The sequence below is a fragment of the Ornithorhynchus anatinus genome, chromosome 7 (genome assembly GCF_004115215.2).
Source record: "Ornithorhynchus anatinus isolate Pmale09 chromosome 7, mOrnAna1.pri.v4, whole genome shotgun sequence".
Classification (NCBI taxonomy): domain Eukaryota; kingdom Metazoa; phylum Chordata; class Mammalia; order Monotremata; family Ornithorhynchidae; genus Ornithorhynchus; species Ornithorhynchus anatinus.
The window spans coordinates 26477434-26502765 of NC_041734.1; the positions used below are offsets into that span (position 1 = coordinate 26477434).

Consider the following 25332-nt stretch of genomic DNA (forward strand, 5'->3'; position numbering starts at 1 on the left):
AGGTAACAGGAGAGCATAGCAATCTTCCTGCTGAGGACCCCTCAGACAGCAGAGAGAAAGAACCCTCCCCATGTCTTCCTCCAGGGGCTTTTCTGACTGGAATCCCAGGCTGCTTCTTGGTCTTCGCCCCATTGTAATGGGATTATTCTCCCTACCTGAGTAGTGCTTCCCCCACTTGGCAGAGCAACAGAGGACTGTGTTGACCAGGAACTGGCCAAAGCATAATATACTTTTGCCTTTATCTTCAAGCCATCTTGATGGCTTGTATATTCCTCCCCAGCTGGCAGTCACTACAAAAAGCTGCTGGAGCTAACCACTCTGATCTGGCCTTCTGATGGACAGTCCTGAAATGAAGCTGAGCTTTGGAAGGAAACTGATTAATTACTGAACCAATTTTGTGCTTATGAGATATTCTTCAAACTTTTTCTAGTGTCCCTCCTTAGTGTGGAAAATGGTATCAGGTTACTTTGGATCATAATTGAGTTTTCCAGCCAGCCTTAGATACCTGCGGGATAATATGTATGCAAATTCCTGATACAAAAGTTGTGGAATGACTCTTAAAAGAACAACCCAATAAAGGTGTTTTAAACAGAAAATTGGGCAGGAAGAAGCAAAGAGAGGACAAAATTAAGATATTGGACAAAGTAAAAGCTATAAAGGAAGGAAGTGTCCTTATAATGCACAGTGTGAGGTTCTGCAGAAGTCTTCGTGTTGAAGTTGGGCCCATATTGGTAGAGAACTCTGGGTTCTCTTATATTGAAGGGTTGCTTTCAATCAATCTATTACTGTGCAGAGCACAGTACTGAGCACTTGAGAGAATACAGTAGAGGGGTAAACTTGATCCCTGGCCTCAAAGAGTTCATACTTTAGGTGGGGAAACAAACACTAAATTACAGGTAGGGGGCAGTAAGAGTTTAAATATATGTGCTGAAGCAGTGGTAGGGAGGGGGAATTAGTGTGGAAGAGAAGAGATTAACCAAGGAGGCCTTCCTGGAGGAGTGATTCACTGAGCAGAGATGTGGTCTTACAGAACTTGTAATGAGAAAAACTCACATCGTAGGCTCCATCCCATATCTGATGACACATGCATGCGAACTGTTGGAAGCAACATACTCTAATTCTGCCATCACATTCTAAGTCAGGTTTGAACCTGACTTTACCCACCTGGAATTGAGAGAGCTCCCACCTTTCCTCTCATTTCTCTTGTGCTATCTATCTCACCCGTGCCAGAAGAGGCAGACATTGAGATTTCAGAATTCCTTTTCAGTACTTTGAACCCAAGTTGGAGAAAGCCCTCCCATCATTCATTGCCTCAGAAAATTTCTACATTCCTATAGAGTGATAGATTTATTTAGTATGAAATAATCTAGTCTTTTTGAATTTGATCTCAAATTCCTTCAGTGATATTTCCTTTTCACTTTTCCTCATATCCAGGAACACCCAGTGGTGCTGACCAAGTTCATCGAGGGCGCTCGGGAGGTGGAGATGGATGCTGTGGGCAAAGAAGGACGAGTAAGCATTGGTTTCCCCTCCTTGCCACCTACCCCCCTCCACCTTACTACTTCTCATCTTCTTTCTGTTTGGAAAACTAAAGGATCAGAGGATGGCCACTGTGATTCACATTCCTGGCCTCTTAAAAGGAGTTTTTCAGGATAATTCAGAAAACAAGTGAATTGGTAATTCTGCCGACATAACACAGATGCCAGTTTCCCTAATCATTTTCTCACCTGCCTGTCTTTGAAGAGTTCTCTCCCATAAGCACCTTCCCCTTTGAATAGACTCTTCCTCATCTTTTTCTTTGTGGATTTCTTTTTTATGTTTCCGCACAGTCAAAACATCTCTGATTAAAGTTCCTAATTGCAGCCCTCTGCTTTTCCCCAGTTCTCCCTCTCCCCATTTTGCTATTAGTCTGCCAAAGTAGAGGCCCTGAATGAAGCAAATGAAATCTTAGTCCATCTGAAATAGTGTGCTATTGTGTGTATGTGTGTGTTTTTGTGTATGTTGAAGAGTGGATATGTATGTGAGTGAGTGTTAAAGCAGCAGTAGTAGAAATAATAGCAGTAGTAGATGTATTAATAATGGCATTGTTTGAGCACCTTCTGAGTGCTAAGTGCCTGGGAAAACCAAACCACGGGACACTTACCTTGTCCTTACAGAATTTACAATGTAATGGGTGAGACCCTCCACTACGCGAGGATGCATAAAAGAGTTTATGTATGAATGTCTGAATTTTACTCTGGAGAAGGACATCCAGTAAGAGATGTCTTTGGCCATTCTGTGTCAACTCTTTGTTTTAAAGAGCACATATCATGTGTATTCATGTTACAGTAACTTAAAACTCCTAATTTTGCCAGTTGGAATATTCCTACCCATATAAGTGATGAGGTGGTAGCTGTGATGGCGAGGGAAATGACTGCTCTCTTCTCTTTGACCGGCAGGTTATCTCCCATGCCATCTCTGAGCATGTGGAAGATGCAGGAGTCCATTCTGGAGATGCCACCCTGATGTTACCAACCCAAACCATCAGCCAAGGAGCCCTGGAAAAGGTCAACATTGAGGACAAATAAAATGAGTGGGGAGTTGGGAAAGGAAAGGAAGTCACAGTCTGAATAATAAGAATTGTGCTTTTCATTAAGAACAAGATAATCAGGTGCTCTCATACATGGGGCTTACTGTCTAGGAGGAAGGAGGGGAATCTAGTCCCCATTCTACAGATGAGGAAACTGAAGCACAGGGAAATTATGACTTGTCCAAGACCAAACAGCAGACAAGTGGGAGAACCTAGATTAGAACCTAGATCTTCTCACTCCCAGGCCTATGCTCTTACCACTAGGGTATGCTGCTGCTCATTAAGAGAAGATGCTTCTCTTCTTGATTTTTGAAGAAGGGCAGAAAGCCCTGCAACTTGATTCCACTTGTCACCCTCAACATGAGGATGGAAACATGGATTAAAAATACAGGCTATATGACAATAGTATTTATTATAACTATTGTAAGAATAATACTGTGCCAATCACTGTAATAAGCTCTGGGATAGATGCAAAATAATCAGGTTGGAAACACTCCCTGAACCACATGGGGATCGCACTCTAAGCAGGAGGATGAACAGGTTTTGAATCCCCATTTTATAAATGGAAAAAGAACATTCTGAAGTGAACTGATTTGCCGAAGGTCACACGGCAGACAAATGGCAAAACTAGATCACTGATTCTCTGACTCCCAAGCCTCTGCTCTTTCCACCAGCCATGCTGATTGTGGAATTTATGAAGCATCTACTTTGTGCAAACCAATCTGTCAGGCCTAGATGTCTCAAAGCCTTGTCTAAGCAGGAAACACTTAAATTCAGTAAGGTTGATGCTTCTTTTGCATGGGATAATAAGTTCCCAGGAGCTGGAAGTTGAGAGAATCCCATTCCTCTCCCCACATCACTCAAACTCACCCTTTTGACAAGGCTTCTAAAGATCCTGCTGCTCCAAGGAACCATATTTTTGCCGGTCTGCCTTCCAGCAGACACTGGGTGCATCTCTAACGGTGTCCAAGACAAAAGTGCACTGGGCCCAGTCTGTGTTACTTTGACCTCAACCCTGTGAATTCCCTTCCATTTCCCCAAACTGCAATGGCTCTAAGGCAAGCCCCAACCCCTCAGAATGCAGACTCTATTAAACTAATGTGTGAGGCGTCTGTGACTCTTCATTTCCTCTATCCTATCACAAGGCTCCTGCTGCTATATTGCAGTATGGGAGAGTTGCTGAATGTAACACTCAAGGGCTTCCTGCAGTCAAATGCCCTTTGGTTCTACCCTCAAACTCCCCTCTCCTGAGGCACCCCAGAATCCTTGAGAGGAGCGGCCTTGAAAATTCTATCCTGCCTCTTTGCGGTCACATAAATTTGGAACCTACCTCCCTTAGCAGGCTGGGTTTCAGGTAGTACTCCAGAGTGGAGTCTCATTTTTAGGATTTGCTCCAAATATTTGGATCTGGAGTGGACCAACTGGAAGGTGATGAATTTAATGCTACAAGCCCAAATAGCACATCCAAAGCACATCGGGCGAGACTCAGTTTAAAGGTGGTCCATGTCAATTCAAATATTCTTGACTGACTATCTTACTGGCTGTGACCCACACCTACTTTTGATCACCATTATTTTAGTGTGGGACACAATAATAGTTCTAAGGTAGGATGGATGTCAGTGGTGGAAAAATGTGGAAGTTCCCGAGACATTAACTTGAGCTGACTCAACAGCTCTGGGCAATATGTGTGGATCTGTTGTCTTTATTGCTATCTCATTGCTTTTTAGGTGAAAATTGCCACCAGAAAAATCGCCAAGGCCTTTGCTATATCTGGGCCATTCAACGTTCAGTTCCTTGTCAAAGGAAATGAAGTCTTGGTAAGAATTGCCATGGAGATTTAGAGGGTTCTATTCACAGCTAGTGTGTTGGGTCATTCAGTTTGCACCCTGAGGGCACTGCCTTTCTCTATGGGCACACATGTGGTAATGGAGTCTGTGGTGGTTGTTCATCTCTGTGTGTTGGATGGGCCTTTGCACACAATAACTGCCTCATTTGATGGCTTTCACTCCCATGCCACTGCTATGGCATTGTCCGTTTTGTAAAGCGTTCTGTGATACATTGTAATGAAGGCGCTCAATCTGCCCATTTTTGCACTGATTTGAGGCTATAGCAGCCTTGTAAAATTGCTGTCTGTCAGTAAAGGCATTGGTGAGGTAATGTGCTTAGGCCCTAGAGAAAATGGTTGGTTTAGAGTGTTGATTTCAGAAATGTCATGTTGTGTATCAGGCTTGCCTTAATAAATCTAGTCCAGTCCGGGCTTGGGAGAAAAATATATCAAATCTCTCACTGTCATGAGACATGGCAAGTTGCATTTGCCGATGACCATCATAGAGGCAGCCTTGGTCCATTGCTCGGTTGAAACCTGACGATTTCATCTTGACCCTTGCAGGTGATTGAATGCAACCTGCGGGCCTCTCGCTCCTTCCCCTTCGTCTCCAAGACCCTTGGGGTGGACTTCATTGATGTGGCAACTAAAGTAATGATTGGAGAGAATATCTCTGAGTCATCCCTGCCCACACTGGATCACCCCATCATTCCCTCTGACTACGTTGCAATTAAGGTGAAGTTTTAACCAATAAGCCGGATTGTGGTGGTTGGGGGCTGAGGTGGTGGGAGGAAGCAAAAGATGACTGACTTTTTTTATGTTGTTTAAGAGTTTACTATGTCCTAAACACTATTCATTCATTCAGTTGGATTTATTGAGCGCTTACTGTGTGCAGACCACTGTACTATGCGCTTGGGAAGTGAATTCAGCAGCAAATAGAGACACTCCTGGCCCACAATGGGCTCACAGTCTAGAATGGGGAGAAACAGACATCAAAACAAGTAAACAGGCATCAGTAGCATCATTATAAATAAATAGAATTATATATTCACATCCTTAATAAAATAGAATTATAATTATGAATATGTACATATACACAAGTGCTGAGGGGTGGGGAGCGGGGCATAGTTAAGGAGTAGAGTTGGGGCTATGAGGAGGAGAGGGGGAGCAGAGGAAAGTGAAGGGCTTAGTCTGGGAAGGTCTCTTGGAGGTGAGCCTTCAGTAGGGTTTTGAAGGGGGGAAGTATGATTGGCAGATGTGAGGATGGAGGACTTGGAGTGTGCGGGCTGGGCTGAAGAAGGTGAGAAGAGAGGTGAGGTAGGAGCGGGCAAGGTGATGGAGAGCTTTGAAGCCAAAAGTGAGGAGTTTTTGCTTCATTTGGAGGTTGATATTCTAAGCTCTGGGATACATACAAAGTAATCAGGCTTGATACAGTCCACATGGGACTCAGTCTTAATCCCCATTTTATAGAGAAGGTAACCAAGGCACAGATAAGTTAAGTGACTTGCCCAAGGTCACAGCAGAGAAGTAATGGAACCAGGATTAGAACCTAGGTCCTTCTGATTCCTAGGCCCATGTGCTGTCCATTAGGCCACACTGCTTCCATTGGAATGGCCAATCAGACAATGGTCATTGGACAATTGGAATGGTCTGGATATTGTATTGACCTTTCTGTTGGGGAGGTTAGCCAAGTGGTCATGGACTAACTGGGGGGCTTATAAACTGCCCTTTCCGCTGTTTCTGTTGTCCAACCATGAACAGCTTGAGTTAAAATGACCAGATCTCTGTGAATTCCACCTGCCTGGCTATGGGAGTGAGAAGGCTAATGGATAGAACTAGAAAGTCCAAAGATGTCTGTGAACAGTAGCAGGCTGCTGAAGGCAAGGTCAGGGTCCACTTCGGACAGGGCACCAGGAGATTGGGGATCGACACCCTGTCTTGGTTGATCACAGCCTGTCCCATTCCTCCTTCTGTTCCAGCTTCCCAAACGCTAGTTGGGGAACATGGTGAATATAAATATGCAGTGACGATGGCACAAAGTTGGAAAAAATAACATCCCTTTTTTTTAGATGATTTTGTGTAAAAGGTTACATAGGTGAAGCCAAGAATATGTATTAATTTAGCTTCTGTTCCATTGGATCTACAATGGGTTTATGGTATTTAAGTGCTTACAATGTGCCAAGCATTACTGAGCATTGGGAAAGATACAAGCTAATCGGGTTGGGAACAGGCACTGACCTACATAGGACAGTCTAGGTCAGAGGGAGGAGGATTCAATCCCCATTTTATGGATAAGGAAACTGAGGCACAGAGAAATTAAGGTCATTGGCAGTCAAGTGGCAGAGCAAGGATTAGAACACAGGTCCTCTGACGCCCAGGCCTATGTTCTTTCCACTTGACCACTTGCATCCCAATGTGAGTGAAGGAGCATAGCTTTTTTCACTGGAAGGTTTCTCAAGGGAAGGCCCAATGTTTTATTCCCAGAGACTGTGATCCAGAGATTGACCTGCAGCTTTAAATCACTGGGATCTGCTCTTTTATCCTCAAAGATAGAAAATAGTATGGAATACACTTTATTAAATGGTATTTAAGCACTTACATGTGCCAAGCACTGTGCTAAGTGCTGGAGCTAGATTACCAGATAATCAGGTAATCATGTCCCATGGTGTTCTACATGGGCTCACGAAAGAGGTAACTGAGGCACAGGAAAGTTAAGTAACTTGACCAAGTTACACACCAGACAGTGGCTGAGCAGGGACTAGACTACTGACTCTCAGGCTCATGCTTTATCCACTAGGCTACATCTCCTGGATTCACATCCTCACATTCTGCTCAATATCGTTTGTCATGAACAGGGACTTAGGAAGATATTTTTATGCTGGGCTGTCCTGTCGATCAGTGGTATTTATTGAGCATCTGCTGTGTGCGAAGTGCTGTACTAAGGTCTTGGGAGACTACATTAATACAAATAAATATAGATATGTACATAAGTGCTATGCGGCTGGGGGTGGGGGTGGTGAATACCAAATGTCCAAAGGGATCAAATCCAAGCAGAGGGTAGAGGAGAAGGGGAAAAGATGGCTTAATTGGGAAAGACTTTTTGGAGGAAATATGACCTGAATAAAGCTTTGAAGGTGTGGAGATTGGTCTAGTGTATAAATAATATAAATGATAATTATGGTAGTTTGTTAAGCACTTACTATGTACCAGGCACTGTACTAAGCTCTGGGGTGACTACAAGCAAATTGGGTTGGACATATTCTCCTTCCCCAGTGGTGCTCACAGTCTCCCCATTTTACAGATGAGATTACTGAGACAGAGAAGTGAAAAGATTTGCTCAAGGTCACATAGCAGACAAATGGCTGAGCTGGGATTAGAACTAGTTATGTGACCCCCTCCTTGCATCTGCCAAACTAGCACACTTCCCCTCTTCAAAACCCAACTGAAAGCTCACCTTTTCCAGGAGGCCTTCCCAGACTGTGAGCCCCTGTTTTCTCTGCTCCTCCTCCCCTCCCCATCATCCTAATTCGTTCTCAACCCACAGCACTTGCGTGTGTATGTACACATTTATTATTCTATTTATTTTATTTCTTGATGTATATCTATATCTATAATATTATTTATATTGATGCTATTGATGCCTGTTCACTTGTTTTGAAGTCTTTCTCCCCCTTTCTAGACTGTGAGCCTGTTGTTGGGCAGGGATTGTCTCTGTTGTTGAATTGTATTTTCCAAACGTTTAGTACAGTGCTTTGCACACAGTAAGAACTCAATAAATGATTGAATGAATGAACAAACCCATGACCTTTTGACTCCAAGGCCCATGCTCTATCCACTACGCCATGCTATGAAGGGAGAGGGAGTGCCAGGCCAACGAGAGGACAGTGGAAAAGGATCCTCAGTGAGATACACAGTGAGCAAACTAGCATAAGAGGAACAAAGTGTGAAGGCTAGGCTGAAGTAGGAGATCAGTGAGGTAAGATAGGAGGGAGCAAGCGGAAGGAGAGCTTTAAAGCTGATGGTAAGGGATTTCTGTTGGCCGAAGTGGATGGACACCACTGGAGGTTCTTGAGCAGGGAGACATGGAATGAAAGTTTATTTTATTTATTCATTTATTTATTTAAGAAAAATAGTCTTGGCAGTGGACTGGAGTAGGGGAAAGACACGAGTCAGGTCAGCAAGGAGGCAAGTTCAGTTGTCAAGGTGGGATAAGATAAGCGCTTCCATAACCAGAGTAGCAGTTCAGATGGAAAGTAAGAGACAGATTTTAGTAATGTCATGAATGTGGACTGAGGATTTTGGCAGGTTTTAATAAGTGTACTGAATGAGAGATGAGTCAAGGATAATGCCAGGTTGATGGGTTTGTGTGACAGGGTGGGTGGTGGTGTTGTTTACAGTGAGGGAAAAATCAGGTGGTGGGGACAGGGTTTGGGTGGGAAGATGAGGAATTCTGTTTAGGATATGTTAAGTTTGAGCTGTCAGCGGGACATCCAGGAAGAGGGTTCCTCAAAGTAGGAGGAAATATGAGACTCCAGAAAAGAAAGAGATCAAGGCTGAAGATACATGTAAAACAATGACCATAATAATAATTGTTAATAATGTTTAGCACTTATTTTGTGCTAAGCATTGTGTTAAGCACTGGGGTCAATGCACTATATCAGATCGGTCACCATCCTTATCCCACATGAGGCTGAGTGTAAGTGGATTTAACCCCCATTTTACAGATGAAGAAAGTTAGGCTCAGAGAAGCGGAGCGACTTACCCTAAATCTTACAGCAGACAAGTGGCGGAACCAGGAATAGAACCCTGGCCTCCTGAATTCCAGTCCTTCCTCTAGGCCACAGGGAAAGACATTTTGCACTGATGTATTTGTGTGGCTGATATGCCACTATGAGATGAGGGAATCTCCTGGTCTAACTGGGTCCCTGGACTCTGGCAGATTTCAGACAGTTAACCCAGGGAACCCAGTGGATGCAGGACCTCAATGGGTTAAGTACCCAGACCTAGCTCAGCCAGGCAATGATTAAGACATTGATTTTTGGACAGGAAATCAGGCCAGGGAGGGATGAAAAATAGAGATTTGGTTCCGAAGGTTAGTGATCCTTTCAGGTCACACGCAGCTCTGAAGCACACGAAGCTTCTTCACGCTGGATGATTTTCAAAGACTTAGGGAGAGATGCTGGCATTAAACTCTTTATTGTTTTGGGGGTTAGCTCTTGTGTGCCCATTTCTAGCAGGAAGCTGTCCACTGCGATGTCAGACTGCCAGGACACAGACACAGGGTGTCTGTCTCATTGTCCCTCTGCGATGGGGTCCTTTGGAAGCGTTGTTCTGTTGTCTACCCCTGTGACCCTTTGTCCTGTGGGAAAATACCGGACTGACTGGATTAGAGCCTTGGCTTAGGTGGATCCCAAGAATCATAGAAAAGCACTTAATACAGTGCTCTGTATCCAAGAAGTGCTCAGTAGATACCACTGATTGATTTGGACGTGGGATCCCTCTACCCAGGACTGGCCGGGACTCCAGGTTCACCATAGTCTTGCCACAACGGCTTCCGATTGGCAGGCTGGGATATCGGCTCCTGTCGCATCCTGACCCCTCTGCCTCTGAGGAAACCCTGATCTCCCTTGGCTCATGCTTTCCCCTCTCTGTTTCTCACCCATCTTTCCGCAGGCTCCAATGTTCTCCTGGCCCCGCCTGAGAGATGCCGACCCAATTCTGCGCTGTGAGATGGCTTCCACCGGAGAGGTATTGAGTTAATAAACTTCGGCCGGCTCTTTTATTAAACCTGCCCAGACAGGCACGAGCTTCCTGCTGCGTGGGGATGGGAGGACTGGGAATAGGGGGCAGACAGGATACGCCTGCAACATTCCCACATTCAGCTTAGAGGGAACTACCAACTCTGTCTTGACATGTCTGTTTCCTTTTGGTTTCTGATATTTGGTTCTAATCTGAACGGGTCTAATTCATGCCCTTGTAGCTCGTGAAAGGGCTGTTTTTGAAGGTCCATGTGACCTCCAGAAACACTGACAGGCTTTCTTCTGAAAGGTGCTCATACTCCTGGTCCAGAAATCATGCTGTCTAGCAGCACGGGAAGGGAAATCCAGAGCGCTCAAGCAGAGAGCTGAGCTGTAATTTCCAGCAAAGTGCAGTGGGAGCCCTGTGCAAAATAGCCTCTCAGGAAATCCTGGCCCTCAACAACATATCTAGCCACTGGATGGCCCTCTTCTCTCACCCGCTGAGGATTTTCTGAGCCAAAACAGTTTCGGTTTCCTCCAAAGGAGCTGTCAGATTCTGGAAAGTTCTTTACATGTCAGTGTCAGGGCAAGTTTTGAATCACCTAGCCCTTGACAGGTACACAGAATACAACCTTCAAAATCCCCTCCAGGACCCGTGAGGCTGGTGTCAAAAACTGACCATCACCAGTGTTTGGTTAAGAATGAATGAACAATTTGAGCAATTAATTCCTGTGAATGGACAGTTTTTATAAAGAAAGAAGAATTAATTGCTCAAATGTGAGACTATTTTGATGGTTGCCTGAGGTGAGCTCCAGCATTCTGATATGAACAGAAAGTCAGTCAGTCAACAAGCCATACCTAATTTTCACCATTTTATAGTTTCCCAGCACTTAAGTATTCTGAACAAAGTAAGCACTGAATAAATACCATTTACTACGACTACTGCTAATACTTCTACAGACAGCAATTGACAGGCAGGACTCAAGTTAGATGACTAAACAATTTGCTGGAGTTGAAGAGAATGATCTCCAGCTGGGTGCTCTGATTTAAATCTAATTCTCATTTATTGTATAGTTCTGGACACAGGTAAAAGCCCTGGAAAAAAAAAATCCATTTATGGTCAGAACCTCAGGTTTTCTGTTTCATTAAGGAACGGCTTTTCAGTTTAATCCCATTCTAATATCTTAGGAAAATTGAAGGAGATCTCTTTTCAGTTCAGATTTCTTCACAGTAGCCTGTCTGTTTTCCATCAGGGCTGTTTTCCGTGGCGTGAAATGTCGGTTTGTGCTGTATTCAATGGCTGAGTGGAATAGTCTCTCAGTATCCCTTTGCCTGCTGAACCTGCATTTAGAGCAGATAGAAAAATGAGGGGTTTGGGAATATATTCATTTTGGGGGGATGAAAATAGAGAATATTTAGCTCCTATAAGTTATAGTTCCTCACTTTTGAAAGACCTCAATTTCACAGGTGTCATTAAGGTGAGCTGTTGAAAAATCTCAATAACCAAAGGGATGTAAACTCTGTGGAATGGCTTGTAACTAGTGTGAACATGCTCAAATTATCAGTTCACTCTAATATATAACTTCCTTGTCCCGCCCAAAACTATGTATCAGATCTTATGTGCTCTTCAAAACTGGGGAGCATTTAGCTGCTAAACCCTTATTGAAAGCTCAATGTTCTTTATTGAAAAATTAATATATATAGTTTGGGGACTAAATTTATTTGATATTCTGGTCAAAACATCAGCTATATTTCATTTCCCTAAGGCAAAATGCACAAACAGAACCATTTATTTGTTCAATTAAATTTTTTTAATGACATTTGGTAATCACTTTATGTGCCAGGCACTGTACTAAGCACTAAGTAATACAAGTTAATCAGATTGGACAAAATACACGTCCCACATGGCGCGCCCAGTCTAGAAAAGGTCCTCATGAGATCTCATGGAAACTCACTTCTTGTCATGTCAGTCCCTTTTTTGAATACCATACTGATCATTGCTGATCAGTCATAATCCCCTTTTTACAGATGAAGTAACTGAGACACAGAGAAGTTGTGATTTTTCCCAAGGTCACACAGCAGGCAAGTGGCAGAGCAGAGATTAGAACCCAGGTCCTTCTGACTTCCAGTTCGGTGCTCTATTCTACAGGCAACACTCCCTCTCATCAGTATTGATTAAGCACACATGTTGCTATGCATCGGATCTATTGACTCCAAAATAGAGCACTGGGCATAAACTGTGTGCAAAGTACTAACTGAGCATCTACTGTATGCTGTAGTGCTGTAATGAGCTCTTCCTCCCAATGCAGCTTGGGAATATAATATAAGGTCATACCTGCATTCAAGGAGCTTATATTACAATGACCTTTATGCTTCACCTGATTGGGGCTCCAGGATTCTCCCACCACTCTCTCAGTGAGTAAATACTGTTTGGCACTAAGCTTTTATGGTCCCCTATCAGTTACTTCCCTGCCATCCTGGAATCTAGGTAACACAAAACAGACATCACATGCTCATCCCTCTGGGATTGGATAGCTAGAAGGCTTATTTCAGAAGTGGTTTGTCAGCCAGTAGTATTTATTGAGGGCTTAATCTGTGCAGACCACTATACTAAGCACTTGGGAGAGTACAATATAACAATAAAAAGACCCATTCCCTGTCTACGGTGAGTTTATAGTCTAGAGTTTATGTCTCTCCTGGTTGAGGGACTGAGGTTAGAACCTGGAGAACTGCTATGGAAACTGAAAGAGTAGCTTAAAGTATTATTATACTCTAGCACTTAGTAGGTACCAAGAACTGTACTGAAGTTCTGGGATAGATAATCAGGTTGGACACCATCCCTTGTCCTACATGGAGCTCACAATCCAAGTAGGAGGGAGAGAAGGTATTCAATCTCCATCTTGCAGATGAAGAAATCGAAGCACACAGATGTAAAGTGAGACTCATCTAAGGTGACACAACAAGTGGCAGAGGCAAGATTAGAACCCAGATCTTCTAACTCCCAGGCTTGTGCCCTATTTACTAGGTCACACTGCTTTCCAGTATGGTTTTTAGTTCTTGGCAATAGTTTCCCCAGAGATTCTATGTTCTTATCCCAGCATCATAGTGGGTTGAATATCTGGGCATCACCTTTGTAACCCAGAAGTTCTGCTTGTTGTTAGCGGGGCTCACCTTGGCTTGGCTTCCTTGATGTGGTGATTGCCAATAAAATGTCCATTATTTTCGGGTGGTGGTAGGGGGACATGAGTTTAGTGATCAGGGAATTTGGGTGCAGTTTCATAGAATAAGAAGAAAATAAGTCCCTTTGAGCTTTCCCCAGAATATGAAATAATTGAATTTCTCTGCAGCATTTTCCGGGGGCATTATTAAATGACTCTAATCAATTGGCCTGCAATTGCACAGTTTTATTACTGATCCATGCATCCACGCACCGCTGCTTAACATACATAATCCATGCTGTTATTTAAACAGTAAGTTATATTAACATTTGTAACACACTCACCCAGTGGACCAAAAGCTGTGATTTGGGTCTAGATAACTCACAGTTGAATCCAGTTATACTACTCCATGTTGGGCAGTTGGCTAGAAAAAAAAATAAAAAAGAATTGCATATTTGTTCATTATAGTTTAATTAAAAACATAAGCAGGCTTCAGTTGCAACAGGAATGGAGTCACGTGGGATTGTAGCCTTGGGCAAGCTTACTTCTGCTTTTCATCTCGTTGATGTTTTTGCTTTTCCTTACTCCTGTTTGTTCTTTTCTCTCTCCCTTTGACCCAAACAGGTGGCCTGCTTTGGCGAAGGCATTCATACCGCCTTCCTGAAAGCCATGCTTTCCACTGGATTTAAGATACCACAGAAAGGAATTCTGATTGGGATCCAGGTAATGTCGGATGTGGATGTCTGTATATTTGAGTGTCTATGTGTGTGTGTATGTGTGTATGTGATAGAGTGAATTTTAGAAAGAGAGGTGGGGGACAGTAGTTTTTTATGATATTTGTTAAGCACATAGTATGTTCCAGACACGGTATTAATGATAATAATAATGTTGGCATTTGTTGAGCACTTACTACGTGCAGAGCACTGTTCTAAGCACTGGGGTAGATACAGGGTAATCAGATTGTCCCACATGAGGCTCACAATCTTCATCCCCATTTTACAGATGAAGTAACTGAGGCACAGAGAAGTTGAGTGACTTACCCAAAGTCACACAGCTGGCAAGTAGTGGAGCCGGGATTAGAACCCATGACCTCTGACTCCCAAGCCAGGGCTCTTCCCACTGAGCCATGCTGCTTCTCTAAACTCTGGGGTAGACACAAATTAATCTGGTTGGACACACTCCCTATCCCACATGGGGCTTAGTCTCAATCCCCATTTCATAGATGAAGTAACTGAGGCATAGAAAAGTGAAGTGACTTTCCTGAAGTCACACAGACAAGTGGCAGAGACAGGATTAGAACCCAGGTCTTCTCCACTAGGCCATGCCACTTCCCTAGTGTTGTTAGGGCTGGGTGTAAACGGAAAGAGACTGGAACCCTGTATAGCTAAAAGAAAAAGTTCTTCAATGGCAGTTCAGATATTAGTATTTGACTGCAGCCAAAGTCCTCTCTTGTTTAGTGGGGGTAGCAGGGAGGTGTGCTGGGGGTCAGGGTCAGAAGGGCAGGGGAGTGCTGCATCTCTCCATCTCCAGCAGCCATAGCCTCGCCTCTGCCATTTTGGCTCTGTACCTGAGGCCATGGGCTGGATGCCTGGTGTTTAGCAGGTGTGACTTCTAATGTCACTTCTTCATTGGCCAGCCATCCATGATTCTGTGTCCACTACTCACAGCATGAAGCTCTTTCTCAGGCCCCAGGAACATGGGGGAGATCCAGGACTTTCCCCTCTTGGAAGTTGACCTTGTACCCTACCCTCTCCTTTCTTCCCTCCTTCCCTGCCATGCAATTCCTTTTCACCACTGCTTCTATACCAGAGGGTGGCATTCCAGATAGAAAACATTTTTCCTTTTGCCCTTGAAGTTGCTCTGTGGAAGGCAGAGAGTGGAAGTTGCATTTTTACAGTGATGATGAATCAGTGAAAGCTGACTGGAGACTTGGCTGTTTCTCTGTGTGGATTTTGCACTCCCTTTTCAATTAAAACACAAACAGCCTAGATTTGTTTCTGTTAGAATGCCAGAGAATTGTGGGGAAAAAAATAGAAAATTCTGCTTAGGGATTTTTTTGGTTCAAAGTGATTTGCAACAGGATTAGTGCAGTGGTTCACAAAGAAATAAAAATATCTGGACCATATATCATGGGGCCGTAATACATTTTGGTGGCCACCCATTTACAACATGAGGGTAGTAATGATAACCAAGGAGAAACCCATGAAATCCACATTGTGTATTACACTCCTTTCTCTGTTTCTCTGTGTCTATCTGTCATCGCTGGTTTGTGCCTCCAAATTTTTATTTCTGGTAGTAACAGCATTTATTGAGTGCAATAAATACACTATCCTAAGCACTTTCTCGTCTCTCTGACCCTGTTTCTGCATCTGCCCAGTTGTATTTCTGTGAGATTCCAAGGTGGTGGCTCCAGTTTCCACAGCTGAAAAACAGATTAGAAAGGATGGTATTAGGAATCTGTCAACATTTATTTAAATGTCTCTCAAAAAGCCACTCAAGTGGTGCAAAACAGTGATTCCTCAATTGATAGTTTCTTTTCAGTGGGACTAGAATGTCAGGGGGCTTCCATCTAAAGGCAGACAATCTCTCCCTGCCCCATAGAGGTAAATATGCCCCCTCTTCTACTATCTGCCTTTCTTTACCAAAAAACTACATGAAGGCACTGTAAGAAGAGCTCTTTCTGGTTTCCAGATTTGAACTGAGAACTACTCCTTGGGGCTCACTGGGAGTTATAAACCTGGGGCAAGGCTTTCTGTCAGAGATCCAGCAGATCTCCGTAGTATCCAGATCAGTGGTTCCATCAGTTGGGATTGATTGAATTTCATCCAGAGCTGTTGGGATGTTAGGAAACATATGGAGTCCTAAAGAAAGAGCCCTGCCGTGTTTTCAGTAAGCTTTTTGCTCTGCATGTTTTCATACAAATCCATAAGAACACACCAAAATGGTGCTGGGACTAGTGGGTTTTGGGTACAATCTGCCTCCTGAGGGGCTGCAGTGAAAGTAAAATGGACTTCCAAGCTGCCTGCCTGACATTGAGTGACAGCAATTGGAGGGTAGAGTTGTGGAACTCCCTAGAACAAAGGGAGCACGGAGCAAACAACAGAGACCAATTATGTCAGAAATAGGTATTTCAGTGGCCAGACAGGGCAGCTTTATTATTATGGATAACTGTGTTTATAAAAAACAAACAGGAATTTAACCTGTTTCCCTTCATGGCTTGTAATGTAAGTCCCTCAGGCTTTGTGGGGCAACAATTCTTCCCACTCACCCTCTCTGTGGTAAAATCTCAAGACAACCAGTTTATAAAAGCAGCAAGGACTTCAGTGGTAACCTTTACCACTGTCTTGCCTTCTGGGAGATGGGAGATCAGCAGCCCAGTTAAGTTATACCAGCTATTTGCATCCCAACAGCCTGAGCAAGGGTGGAAAGAAAGGTAGTTTTTCCTGATATTCGAAGTCCTCCGAATCAATATATCAACTGTATATGTTGAGCACTTACTCTGTGAGAGCACTGTCCTAAGCACTTGGGAGAGTACAATACAACAGAGTTGGTAGACACATTCCCTGCCCACAAAGAGCTTTCTGTCTAGAGGGGGAGAAAGACATTAAAATAAATTACAGCTATAAACATAAGAGCCATTTTGATGAGAGGGGGTGAGGTTTTTTTTTTTCCAAAAGAGGCATTTAATGGGTGAAGTCTGTATTTATGGCTTGTTCAAATATTGACATATGAACTTCACTGGGAAAAACAAGATTTTTAGTCCAAGTGATAGGTGCTTCATAGGAGATAAATCCATTCAATCAATGAATCATATTTATTAAACCCTTATTCATTCATTCAATTGAGCACTGACTGTGTGCAAAGCACTGTACTGAGCTACTGGGAAAGTACATATAACAAAAAATGGACACATTCCCTGTCCACAATGAGCTTACAGTCTAGATGGGGAGAGAGATTAATATAAATAAATTACAAGTATGTATATAAGTGATGTGGGTCTGGAAGCAGGGATGAATAAAGGGAGCAGCATGATGTGGACAGAAGTGGGGAAAAAAGGAAAAGAAGGCTGTCAGGTGGCCTCTTGGAGATACGTCTTCAATGAGCCTTTGAAGGTGGGGAGAGTAATTGTCTGTTGAATATGAAGAGGGAGAGCATTCCAGGCCAGAGGCAGGACATGGGTGAGGTGTCGGCTGTGAAATAGGTGAGTTGGAGGTATAGTAAGTAGGTTGGCATTAGAGAAGCAAAGTATGTGGGCTTGGTTGTAGTAGGAAAGTAGAGAAGTGAGGTAGGAAGGGGCAAAGTGACTGAAGCTGATGGTAAAGAGTTTCTGTTTGATGCGGAGGTGGAGTTTGTTTGTCTGGAGATTTTTGAGGAATGGGGAAACATGGTCTGAATGTTTTGTAGAAAATTGATCTGGGCCAGAGAGTGAAGTATGGATTGAATGGGGAGATAAAGGAGTCAGGGAGGTCAGCAGAGAGGCTGATACAGGCATGAGAAGAAAAGTGCTTGGATTAATGTGGTGGTAGTTTGGATGGAGAGGAAAGGATGGATTTAAGCAATGTGTGAACATTGAACCAATAGGATTTAGTGATTAGATATGTGGGTTGAATGAGAGAGATAGAGTAGAGGTTAATGCCAAGGTTATGGGTTTGTGAGACAGAAAGCATGGTGGTGCTGTCTATAGTAATGGGAAAGTCAGGGATAGGTCAGGGTTTGGATGGTTAAGAAGTTCTGTTTTGGACATGTTAACTTTGGAGGTGATGGCGGGACATCTGAGTAGAGATGTTTTAGAGGCAGGAGGAAATGTGACCAGCAGAAAGGGAGATGGATCAGAGCCGGAGGTGTGGATTGGAAATCATCCACAAGAGGATGGTAGTTGAAGCCATGTGAGTGAATCAGTTCTCCAAAGGAGCGGATGTAGATGGGGAAAGGAAGGGGACCCAGAACTGAACCTTGCAGGACACCCACAGCTTAGGGTCAGGTGGCAAAGGAAAAACCCATGAGAGAGCCTGAGAATTGGAGTCTAGAGAGAAAGGAGAAACAGTAGAGGACAGTGTTAGTGAAGCTGAGGTTGGGTAATGTTTCCAGGAGAAGGGAGTGGTCAACAGTGTCCAAGGAGTGTCTGTGTCTGTGGAGTGAAGTAGACGGAAGCTAGATAGAGCTGACCATTTGCTTCTAATTCCCAGTTGATGGAATTTAGATCAACTGTTCTTTCTTAGGGTTCATTCATTCATTCAATAGTACTTATTGAGCGCTTACTATGTGCAGAGCACTGTACTAAGCGCTTGGGATGAACAAGTCGGCAACAGATAGAGACAGTCCCTGCCGTTTGACGGGCTTACAGTCTAGAGACTGAAATGGTGTGTTCAGGAGAGGTTCTTCACTTAGGAATTCTGGCCAGTTGAATCACTTGACAGCTGACTGAGTCTAAGCCAGACAGACAACCTCACCTTTAAGCTTTCTGAGATTGTAGGCCAAGCAATTGGGACATCACAATGTTGCTAGCTGACATGCCACCAGGAGTCCAGAACAGGTCGTGAAGGTAGAGACCTCAGGAAGAGATCTGGAGAGAGGAAGAGGGTTGACAGAATTATGTGGGAAAGAGATGATAGCTGCGTTTTTAGAGGGAATTTGAAGAGGCTGGCCCAGAATGACCAGAAAAGGGGAAAACGTTTGCTTGGGAACTCACAAGAGGGAAGGTATAAAAGCCACAATTATGAGTTTGAAAGAAAAAGCAATCTTGAGTTACAGTGTTGAATCAACTCCTCTTCTGACCCTCTGTCCTAGAACAGGAATTTCCTCCCCACCAGTCAGTTTGGAGGAGGGGTTATCTTCCTTTTCCAGTAGATTGCAACCTCCTTAAGGGCAAGGGATAATTCTTATCAAGTCCTTAATCCAGTATTGTGCACTTAATAGATGCCATTGATTAATTGATTTTTCTCCACTCATGCCCTTCTCCCACCTTGTGGTTACCACGTTGAAGGAGAAAAAGGGCTGATCCTAGCTAGTGTGTCATTGTCCAAGAGGAGGGTATTGGACAGGAGGGAGAAAGCTATAAGGAAAATAGAAGATAGGGAGGCCCATATTCATTCATTCATTCAATCCTATTTGAGTGCTTGCTGTATGCAAAGCATGTACTAAGCGCATGTAATGTGGTGTACTCTGATTGCTCTGTGAACCTGGACAAGGGATTGATTGAATTTATTTCTGTTGAAGAGGTCACTTGGATAACAAAATTTTCCTTTGTTATTAATCATCATTATTATCGTCATTTGTGAACTGTGTGCCAGAAGTGCTGGGATAGATACAAGATAATCAGGTTGGACACAATCCAGGTCCCCTGTGGATCTCAAAGCTTTAACCCCCATTTTGAAGATGAGAGACCTGAGACAGATAAATTGAGTGACTTTCCCAAGGTTGCCCAGCTGATAAGTGGCAAAAATGGAACTGGATTCCAGGTCCTCTGACACCGAGGTCCTTGCTTTTTCCATTAGGTCCTGCTGCTTCTAATACTGTTCATATCTCTTAACATCCAATGGGAGTGAACAAGAGAAAACTATGTTGGACTTATCTGTTTCTGCTGTAGTGATACTCTGCTAGACCAAGTTAATGTGTGTATCTGTTGAATTATTTTCAACGGATCCATGGCACTAAAACTTTTGAGGAGCTAGACTCCTGTTCCATACGGCTGAATCAATCAATCCTCAATCAATTCTCTATTTAGTGAAATGCCTTCGATTGGGGTGCCAGTTACCAAATATCAGTGCTTGAATGTGGAAAATGAAGCTGAATTAGAATGTCAGCCAAGTCATTCTTTTTGATTCTCTTGCATTATTTTGATGCCCGTGTTTAACCCACTCTGTTTCATCAAAGCTTTCCTTCATTACCCCTCCCGGGGAAATCTTTCCTGTTACCAGTTTTCCCAGGGCTCTTTTTGACAGTAAATAATTTACTCAAGAAGAGAGCATGGAACCCTTCTATTTTACTTCCTTCTTGGGCTATTCATTGATGCTTATGACATGAGCAGCATCACTTTGACATCTTTGCTGCTTTTAAGGTCATGACCATGAAGCAAGAGATTTATTTTTAAATCCCAACTCCATGTGACTGATTGCAATATTATTTTACCTCCTATCTAGTACCACTAGGGGAAAATGCTGTCTTTCAATCCCCAAACTCCAGATCAATCTCTGGGAATTTGGGGAAGGAGCATTTGGACTCATTTTCACAGCTTCATCAAAGGGAAAAGGATGATTTCAGGAAATAAAACATTAATCTTTTTTTAAAAAGACAGAAAAGAGTGCTTACTGATAAATGGCTCCCAGTAAATAAATCAACTTGCACTTTTCACCTCTAGGAACTAATAGTTCTTTACCCAGCTACTTTCCATCACCTTTTAAATCTGAGGTTACTCAGATGCAAGTTGACAGCTGTAATTTCTTTTTGTGGAGAGGCTGTTTTATGTCACAAGTGTTCAATACATGCTTGATGGAACTTTTATAATGCTGTTGTGATACCTAATGTGCTGGGCCACAAGGCAGAGGGTTTGCCTGGCTGAGAACCTGCCAATACTGTCATGTTGGATATTTATCTTTTCTGGTTGGGGTGCAGAACTGGAAATATTTCAGAACATGATTCTAACTGGTGTCTTTAAGTATTAGATGACTTACTGACTCCTTTTACTTTAAAAAGAGAAGAGAAAAATTACATTCCTGCACAGCTCCCACAAAATATTTTAATTACAACCTCTGCCAAAGTGGATACATCTCTTCTAATTTAAAAAAATGTGTGATAGAAATATGGCTGAATGGCAGCACTCTATTCTGGTACTGAAAGTCTTGGGGTAGATTACTTCTTTTGCTGGCCCTAGGCTGCCTTTTGTCCAGCTGGCTTCCACAAACTCCAGGAAGAGATGCAAACCCAATTCTATCTGCCAAGTAGTCTAAAATGACAGCTGAACATCATATCAATCTCAACTTTCCTTTTCTGTTACTTTATGACTACCTGAAGAGACTGAAATGTGCTATTTAATGGAGCTTCTAGTTTCCAGCCTGGATATTATTGAAATTCTGCGTTGCCTATTTTATTCAGAACTATAATTCATTCTCTTCTCATAAAGGAGGAACTTAAAATGCCCTAAATATTGTCTCTCTCCACAAAAACAAACCTGATTCAGTGAGTCGTCAGAACTGTTTTATTGCCACTTGGGCAGGAATTTACTGTCTGTAGCATCTTTGAAAATGAACAGCAGCTCTCTCTCTCCCTTCTGACTCTTCCTCTCTCTCTGTGTGTTTGTGTGTGTGTGTGTGTGTGTGTATGTATGTATATCTATGTATACATATGCATCCACACATGTATATACACAGATATCTACATACTAGCATGCATATGCACATTATCCACATCCAAATCCACATTCTTACATCCCTGTAAAAACAAATATAGCAAGCTGTTCCAGTGTTTCTAACAACTGTTGTGGAAATACAGGAATAATTCTTATGTCTAGCCTTAATGTCTGGTGCTTCAATTTAATACCATTTCCTTCTGGTCTCTTCTCAATGGGGAAAAAAAATCACCATTCTTTGTGAAACCATTTTTTTTTTTTCCTGAAGGTAATTATTAGTCAACACTGAATTTCTCCATACCAAATGTTCCCAATACTTCATACCTTTCCTCAAAGGTCCTATTCACTGAGCCTTCTCTCAGACAGAATTTAAACTTAGCGGTCCGATGTGACCCCAGAGTTTGAAATACTTTTCCACTTGAAAACAATTCTTCAGTCGTCTAACTGATCTTGCCTCAGTTTAGTTCAGCTCAGCTCAGTTTGCCTCAGTTCAGCTTTGCAAATAAAGCTTGGGATTTTTAGAGTAAAATGTCTTGAAACACATCCTCAAAGGTAAAACAGCAGTTATCAAAATATTTAGTATGCTTAGTTTTATAAAGAGATTTTTGAAATATTGGAGTGAATTACCGGAAAATATTTGGTTTTAACTTTTTACCTCTAAAACAGACTGAGCTGAATACAATTCCTGCTTTGCTGGCTTTATTTCCTACTTAGTTTTCTTATCTTTAAAAATGAATGTCCCCTATATCAAAGATGAGAGGAAGTAAGCTCTAATATTTATTCAAATACCCCAAAAGGCCATGCTTTGTATGTTCACTTTTAAACAGGGTGGCCTATTTTTTAAAAAATAGCTCCACAGAATTCAACATCCCCTTTCAAGGAGGCTTCTTGTGTAAAAAAAAAAAATAAAAAAAAAAATGCTTTCAATTATTTTGATGCATGCTGGGCATGAAACAATATATATGATATTTCATTGGAATATTTGAGGAAATTCCATATTTGATGTGGTGATATTAAGGGCTTAGCTATTGTACCTCCTAAGCATTTAGTATAGCATTCTGCACACAGTAAGGACTCAATAAATACCTATTATTGTTTGATGATCTATAAGTCACAACACCGTCTCAATCTCTCTTCAGCAATCATTCCGGCCCAGATTCCTTGGTGTAGCCGAGCAGCTTCATAATGAGGGTTTCAAGGTATGTGATGTTCTTTTTTATTTCAAGCAGTTTTCTTTCAGCCCTGAAATCTGGCCATGAACCAGAACGTTGTCTTAGACCTGTAATGAGAACCTCTGGGAACCTAAAGAGCTCCACGTTCTCTTTCAACCCGGAAAATGGAGCAGTTTGGTAGAAACATCTCTGGTTTCTTTCTCCACAACTTAGAAAAGTTTAGCAAATGAGATGTTGATCGTGAAATTTTGGAAACTCTTCTGGCCACCTGTCTCCCAGAAATGTGCAGGGTCCCCCAGGATGGAAGTATGGAGCAATTCCAGCCTAAGTGTATTTCTATTTTCACTTCTTCATCATGAGTTCATATGGTGGTAGAATCTTATAGTTAAAGATACAACAGTGCAATGGGAGTGTCCTCCCATGAACAGTGAGCTAAGATTGGATTAGACTAAGAATCACCCTGTACCATCTAGCTTTTTTTTTTAATGATATTGGTTAAATACTTAGGCACCATACTAAGCACTGGGATAGATATGAGCTAATCAGATTGGACACAGTCCATGTCCCACATGGAGCTCACAGTATTAGTCTCCATTTTATGGATGAGGTAACCAAGGCACAGAAAAGTTAAATGTTTTGCCCAAGGTCACAGAGCAGACAAGCCACAAAGTCAGAATTAGCACTCAGGTACTCCGACTCTCAGGCCTGTGTTCTATCTACTAGGCCATGCTGCTTCTCTAGTTGGGATGGAGTTGGATGGTAATCTACATGGAGGCCTTGGAGTGTCTTAATAATAGCAACTGTGGAATTTGTTAAACACTTACTATGTGCCACGTATTGTTCTAAGCACAGGGGTAGATACATTATAAATAGCTTGAGCAGTCCCAGTCCCACATGGAGCTCACAGTCTAAGGGAGAGGGAGAACAGGGAGAACATCCTCATTTTACAGATTAGTAACCTGAGGTCCAAAGAAGTGACTTGCTCTTTCCACTAAGGCCACACAGCTTCCCTGCCGTGTATCGTGTGTCCTACAGGGCAAAATATGGTGCATTCCCTAGCCACCATCCAAAAATTTGGAACCCATCCTTTGGGGACAGTGTAACAATTTGGAGAATTGCATAGCCAATGTGAGAGGATAGAAAGTTGCTTTATTCCAGATTTATAATTCATCATTTATAAATTACCTAGAACTTCAATAGCTAGAAACTTAGTGGAGAAGGAATTGAGGAATTTGGGCATGAACGTCTAAAGCAACTGTTTACTGATGAAAAGTTCTTGCTTGGCATTACCTGAAGTAAACTTCAATTTTTATTCTGATTCTGCAGCTCTATGCCACAGAAGCTACTTCCGACTGGCTGAACGCAAACAATGTTCCTGCAACCCCTGTGGCTTGGCCATCCCAAGAGGGACAGAATCCCAACCTCTCTCCTATCAGAAAGTAAGACCGAGTTTCATTTTGGATTTCACTACAAGGCTTTAGAGGTTACTGCATGTAATCATGGGGCTGGTTACTTTTAAAAATAATTAGGGAAGACTTGGGCAAAGGAGTTGAGAATTGTTTCAGCTACTTGCAGAAGCTTCCCAATTGAGCAGGTTTACAGACACTGTGGAAGGCTGGAGTGAAAATCAAAGCAGTGGACCCATTGGAAAATCTCAGAGATGAGATTCAAGAGGGATAAAGAAAAGGAGTACATGCATGGGTGACAATAAAGTAACATAGATCCATGAGAGGTGAAAGACCCATTAGGCCCAGTTACTGTTAGGAAATATCTGTTAGTGGTAGGTAAATTCTGAAGTCTTAGGTGTCAAAATCAATCACACTGAGTTTGTTGATGTTGGCATGAAACTGGAGTTTTTAATGGAGGGTGACATGTGAGATCAGGACATAGTTCTTTATTGTGAACAATGGCCAGCCCCTCAACAGTGACCTGGATTCAGTTCTGGTAATCAAGAGGATGGAGAAGGCTCAGAGCAGAGAATATAATGATTAAAATAGGTGCCTTCCAAGGAAAGTTGAAAAATATATGTCCTTGTTTAAATTGGAGAAAAGTAAGCCAAGAGTGAATGACTTGCTATAGTGGTATAATAGATGAAGTGTTTTGATGAGGAGAATGTTCATGCTGAACCAGAAGAAGTGACTTGAATTAAGGTGAAGGGATTTTAGTTAGACAAAAGGAAGAACTTCTGGATAGTTGGGTAGCACATGAGAATAAGTTACTGAAAGACACTGTAAATTCCCATCATCGTCAATGGTATTCATTCATTCAGTCGTACTTATTGAGTGCTTACTGTGTGCAGAGCACTGTACTAAGCACTTGGGAGAGTACAGTATGACGGAGTTGGCTTCTGGCCCACAATGAGCTTACAGTCCCATCCTGGAGCTTTTGAAGGAAATACTTTGGATCCTCATCTGCCCTTGGGCAGGTTGGGCTGGCTTGGGTGTTCTCTTGAGATCCTTTAGAATTTCAGAGTGAGATAACTGTACCCTGGAGTCTAGAGTCTGTGCTCAAATCCACTCCCTGTCT

The 25332-nt window shown here is 42.6% G+C and overlaps 1 protein-coding gene across 1 annotated transcript in view; it reads left to right on the forward strand.

Moving 5' to 3' along the window:
- The window catches only part of CPS1 (carbamoyl-phosphate synthase 1), a 178035-nt gene that overhangs the window by 147187 nt on the left and 5516 nt on the right, over nt 1–25332 (forward strand). The window contains exons 30-37 of the mRNA XM_029068816.2: nt 1435–1512; nt 2439–2546; nt 4297–4386; nt 4959–5129; nt 10068–10142; nt 13915–14013; nt 22774–22833; nt 24133–24245. Coding sequence (XP_028924649.1) covers nt 1435–1512; nt 2439–2546; nt 4297–4386; nt 4959–5129; nt 10068–10142; nt 13915–14013; nt 22774–22833; nt 24133–24245 — 794 coding nt within the window. The remainder of the gene's footprint in view (nt 1–1434; nt 1513–2438; nt 2547–4296; nt 4387–4958; nt 5130–10067; nt 10143–13914; nt 14014–22773; nt 22834–24132; nt 24246–25332) is intronic.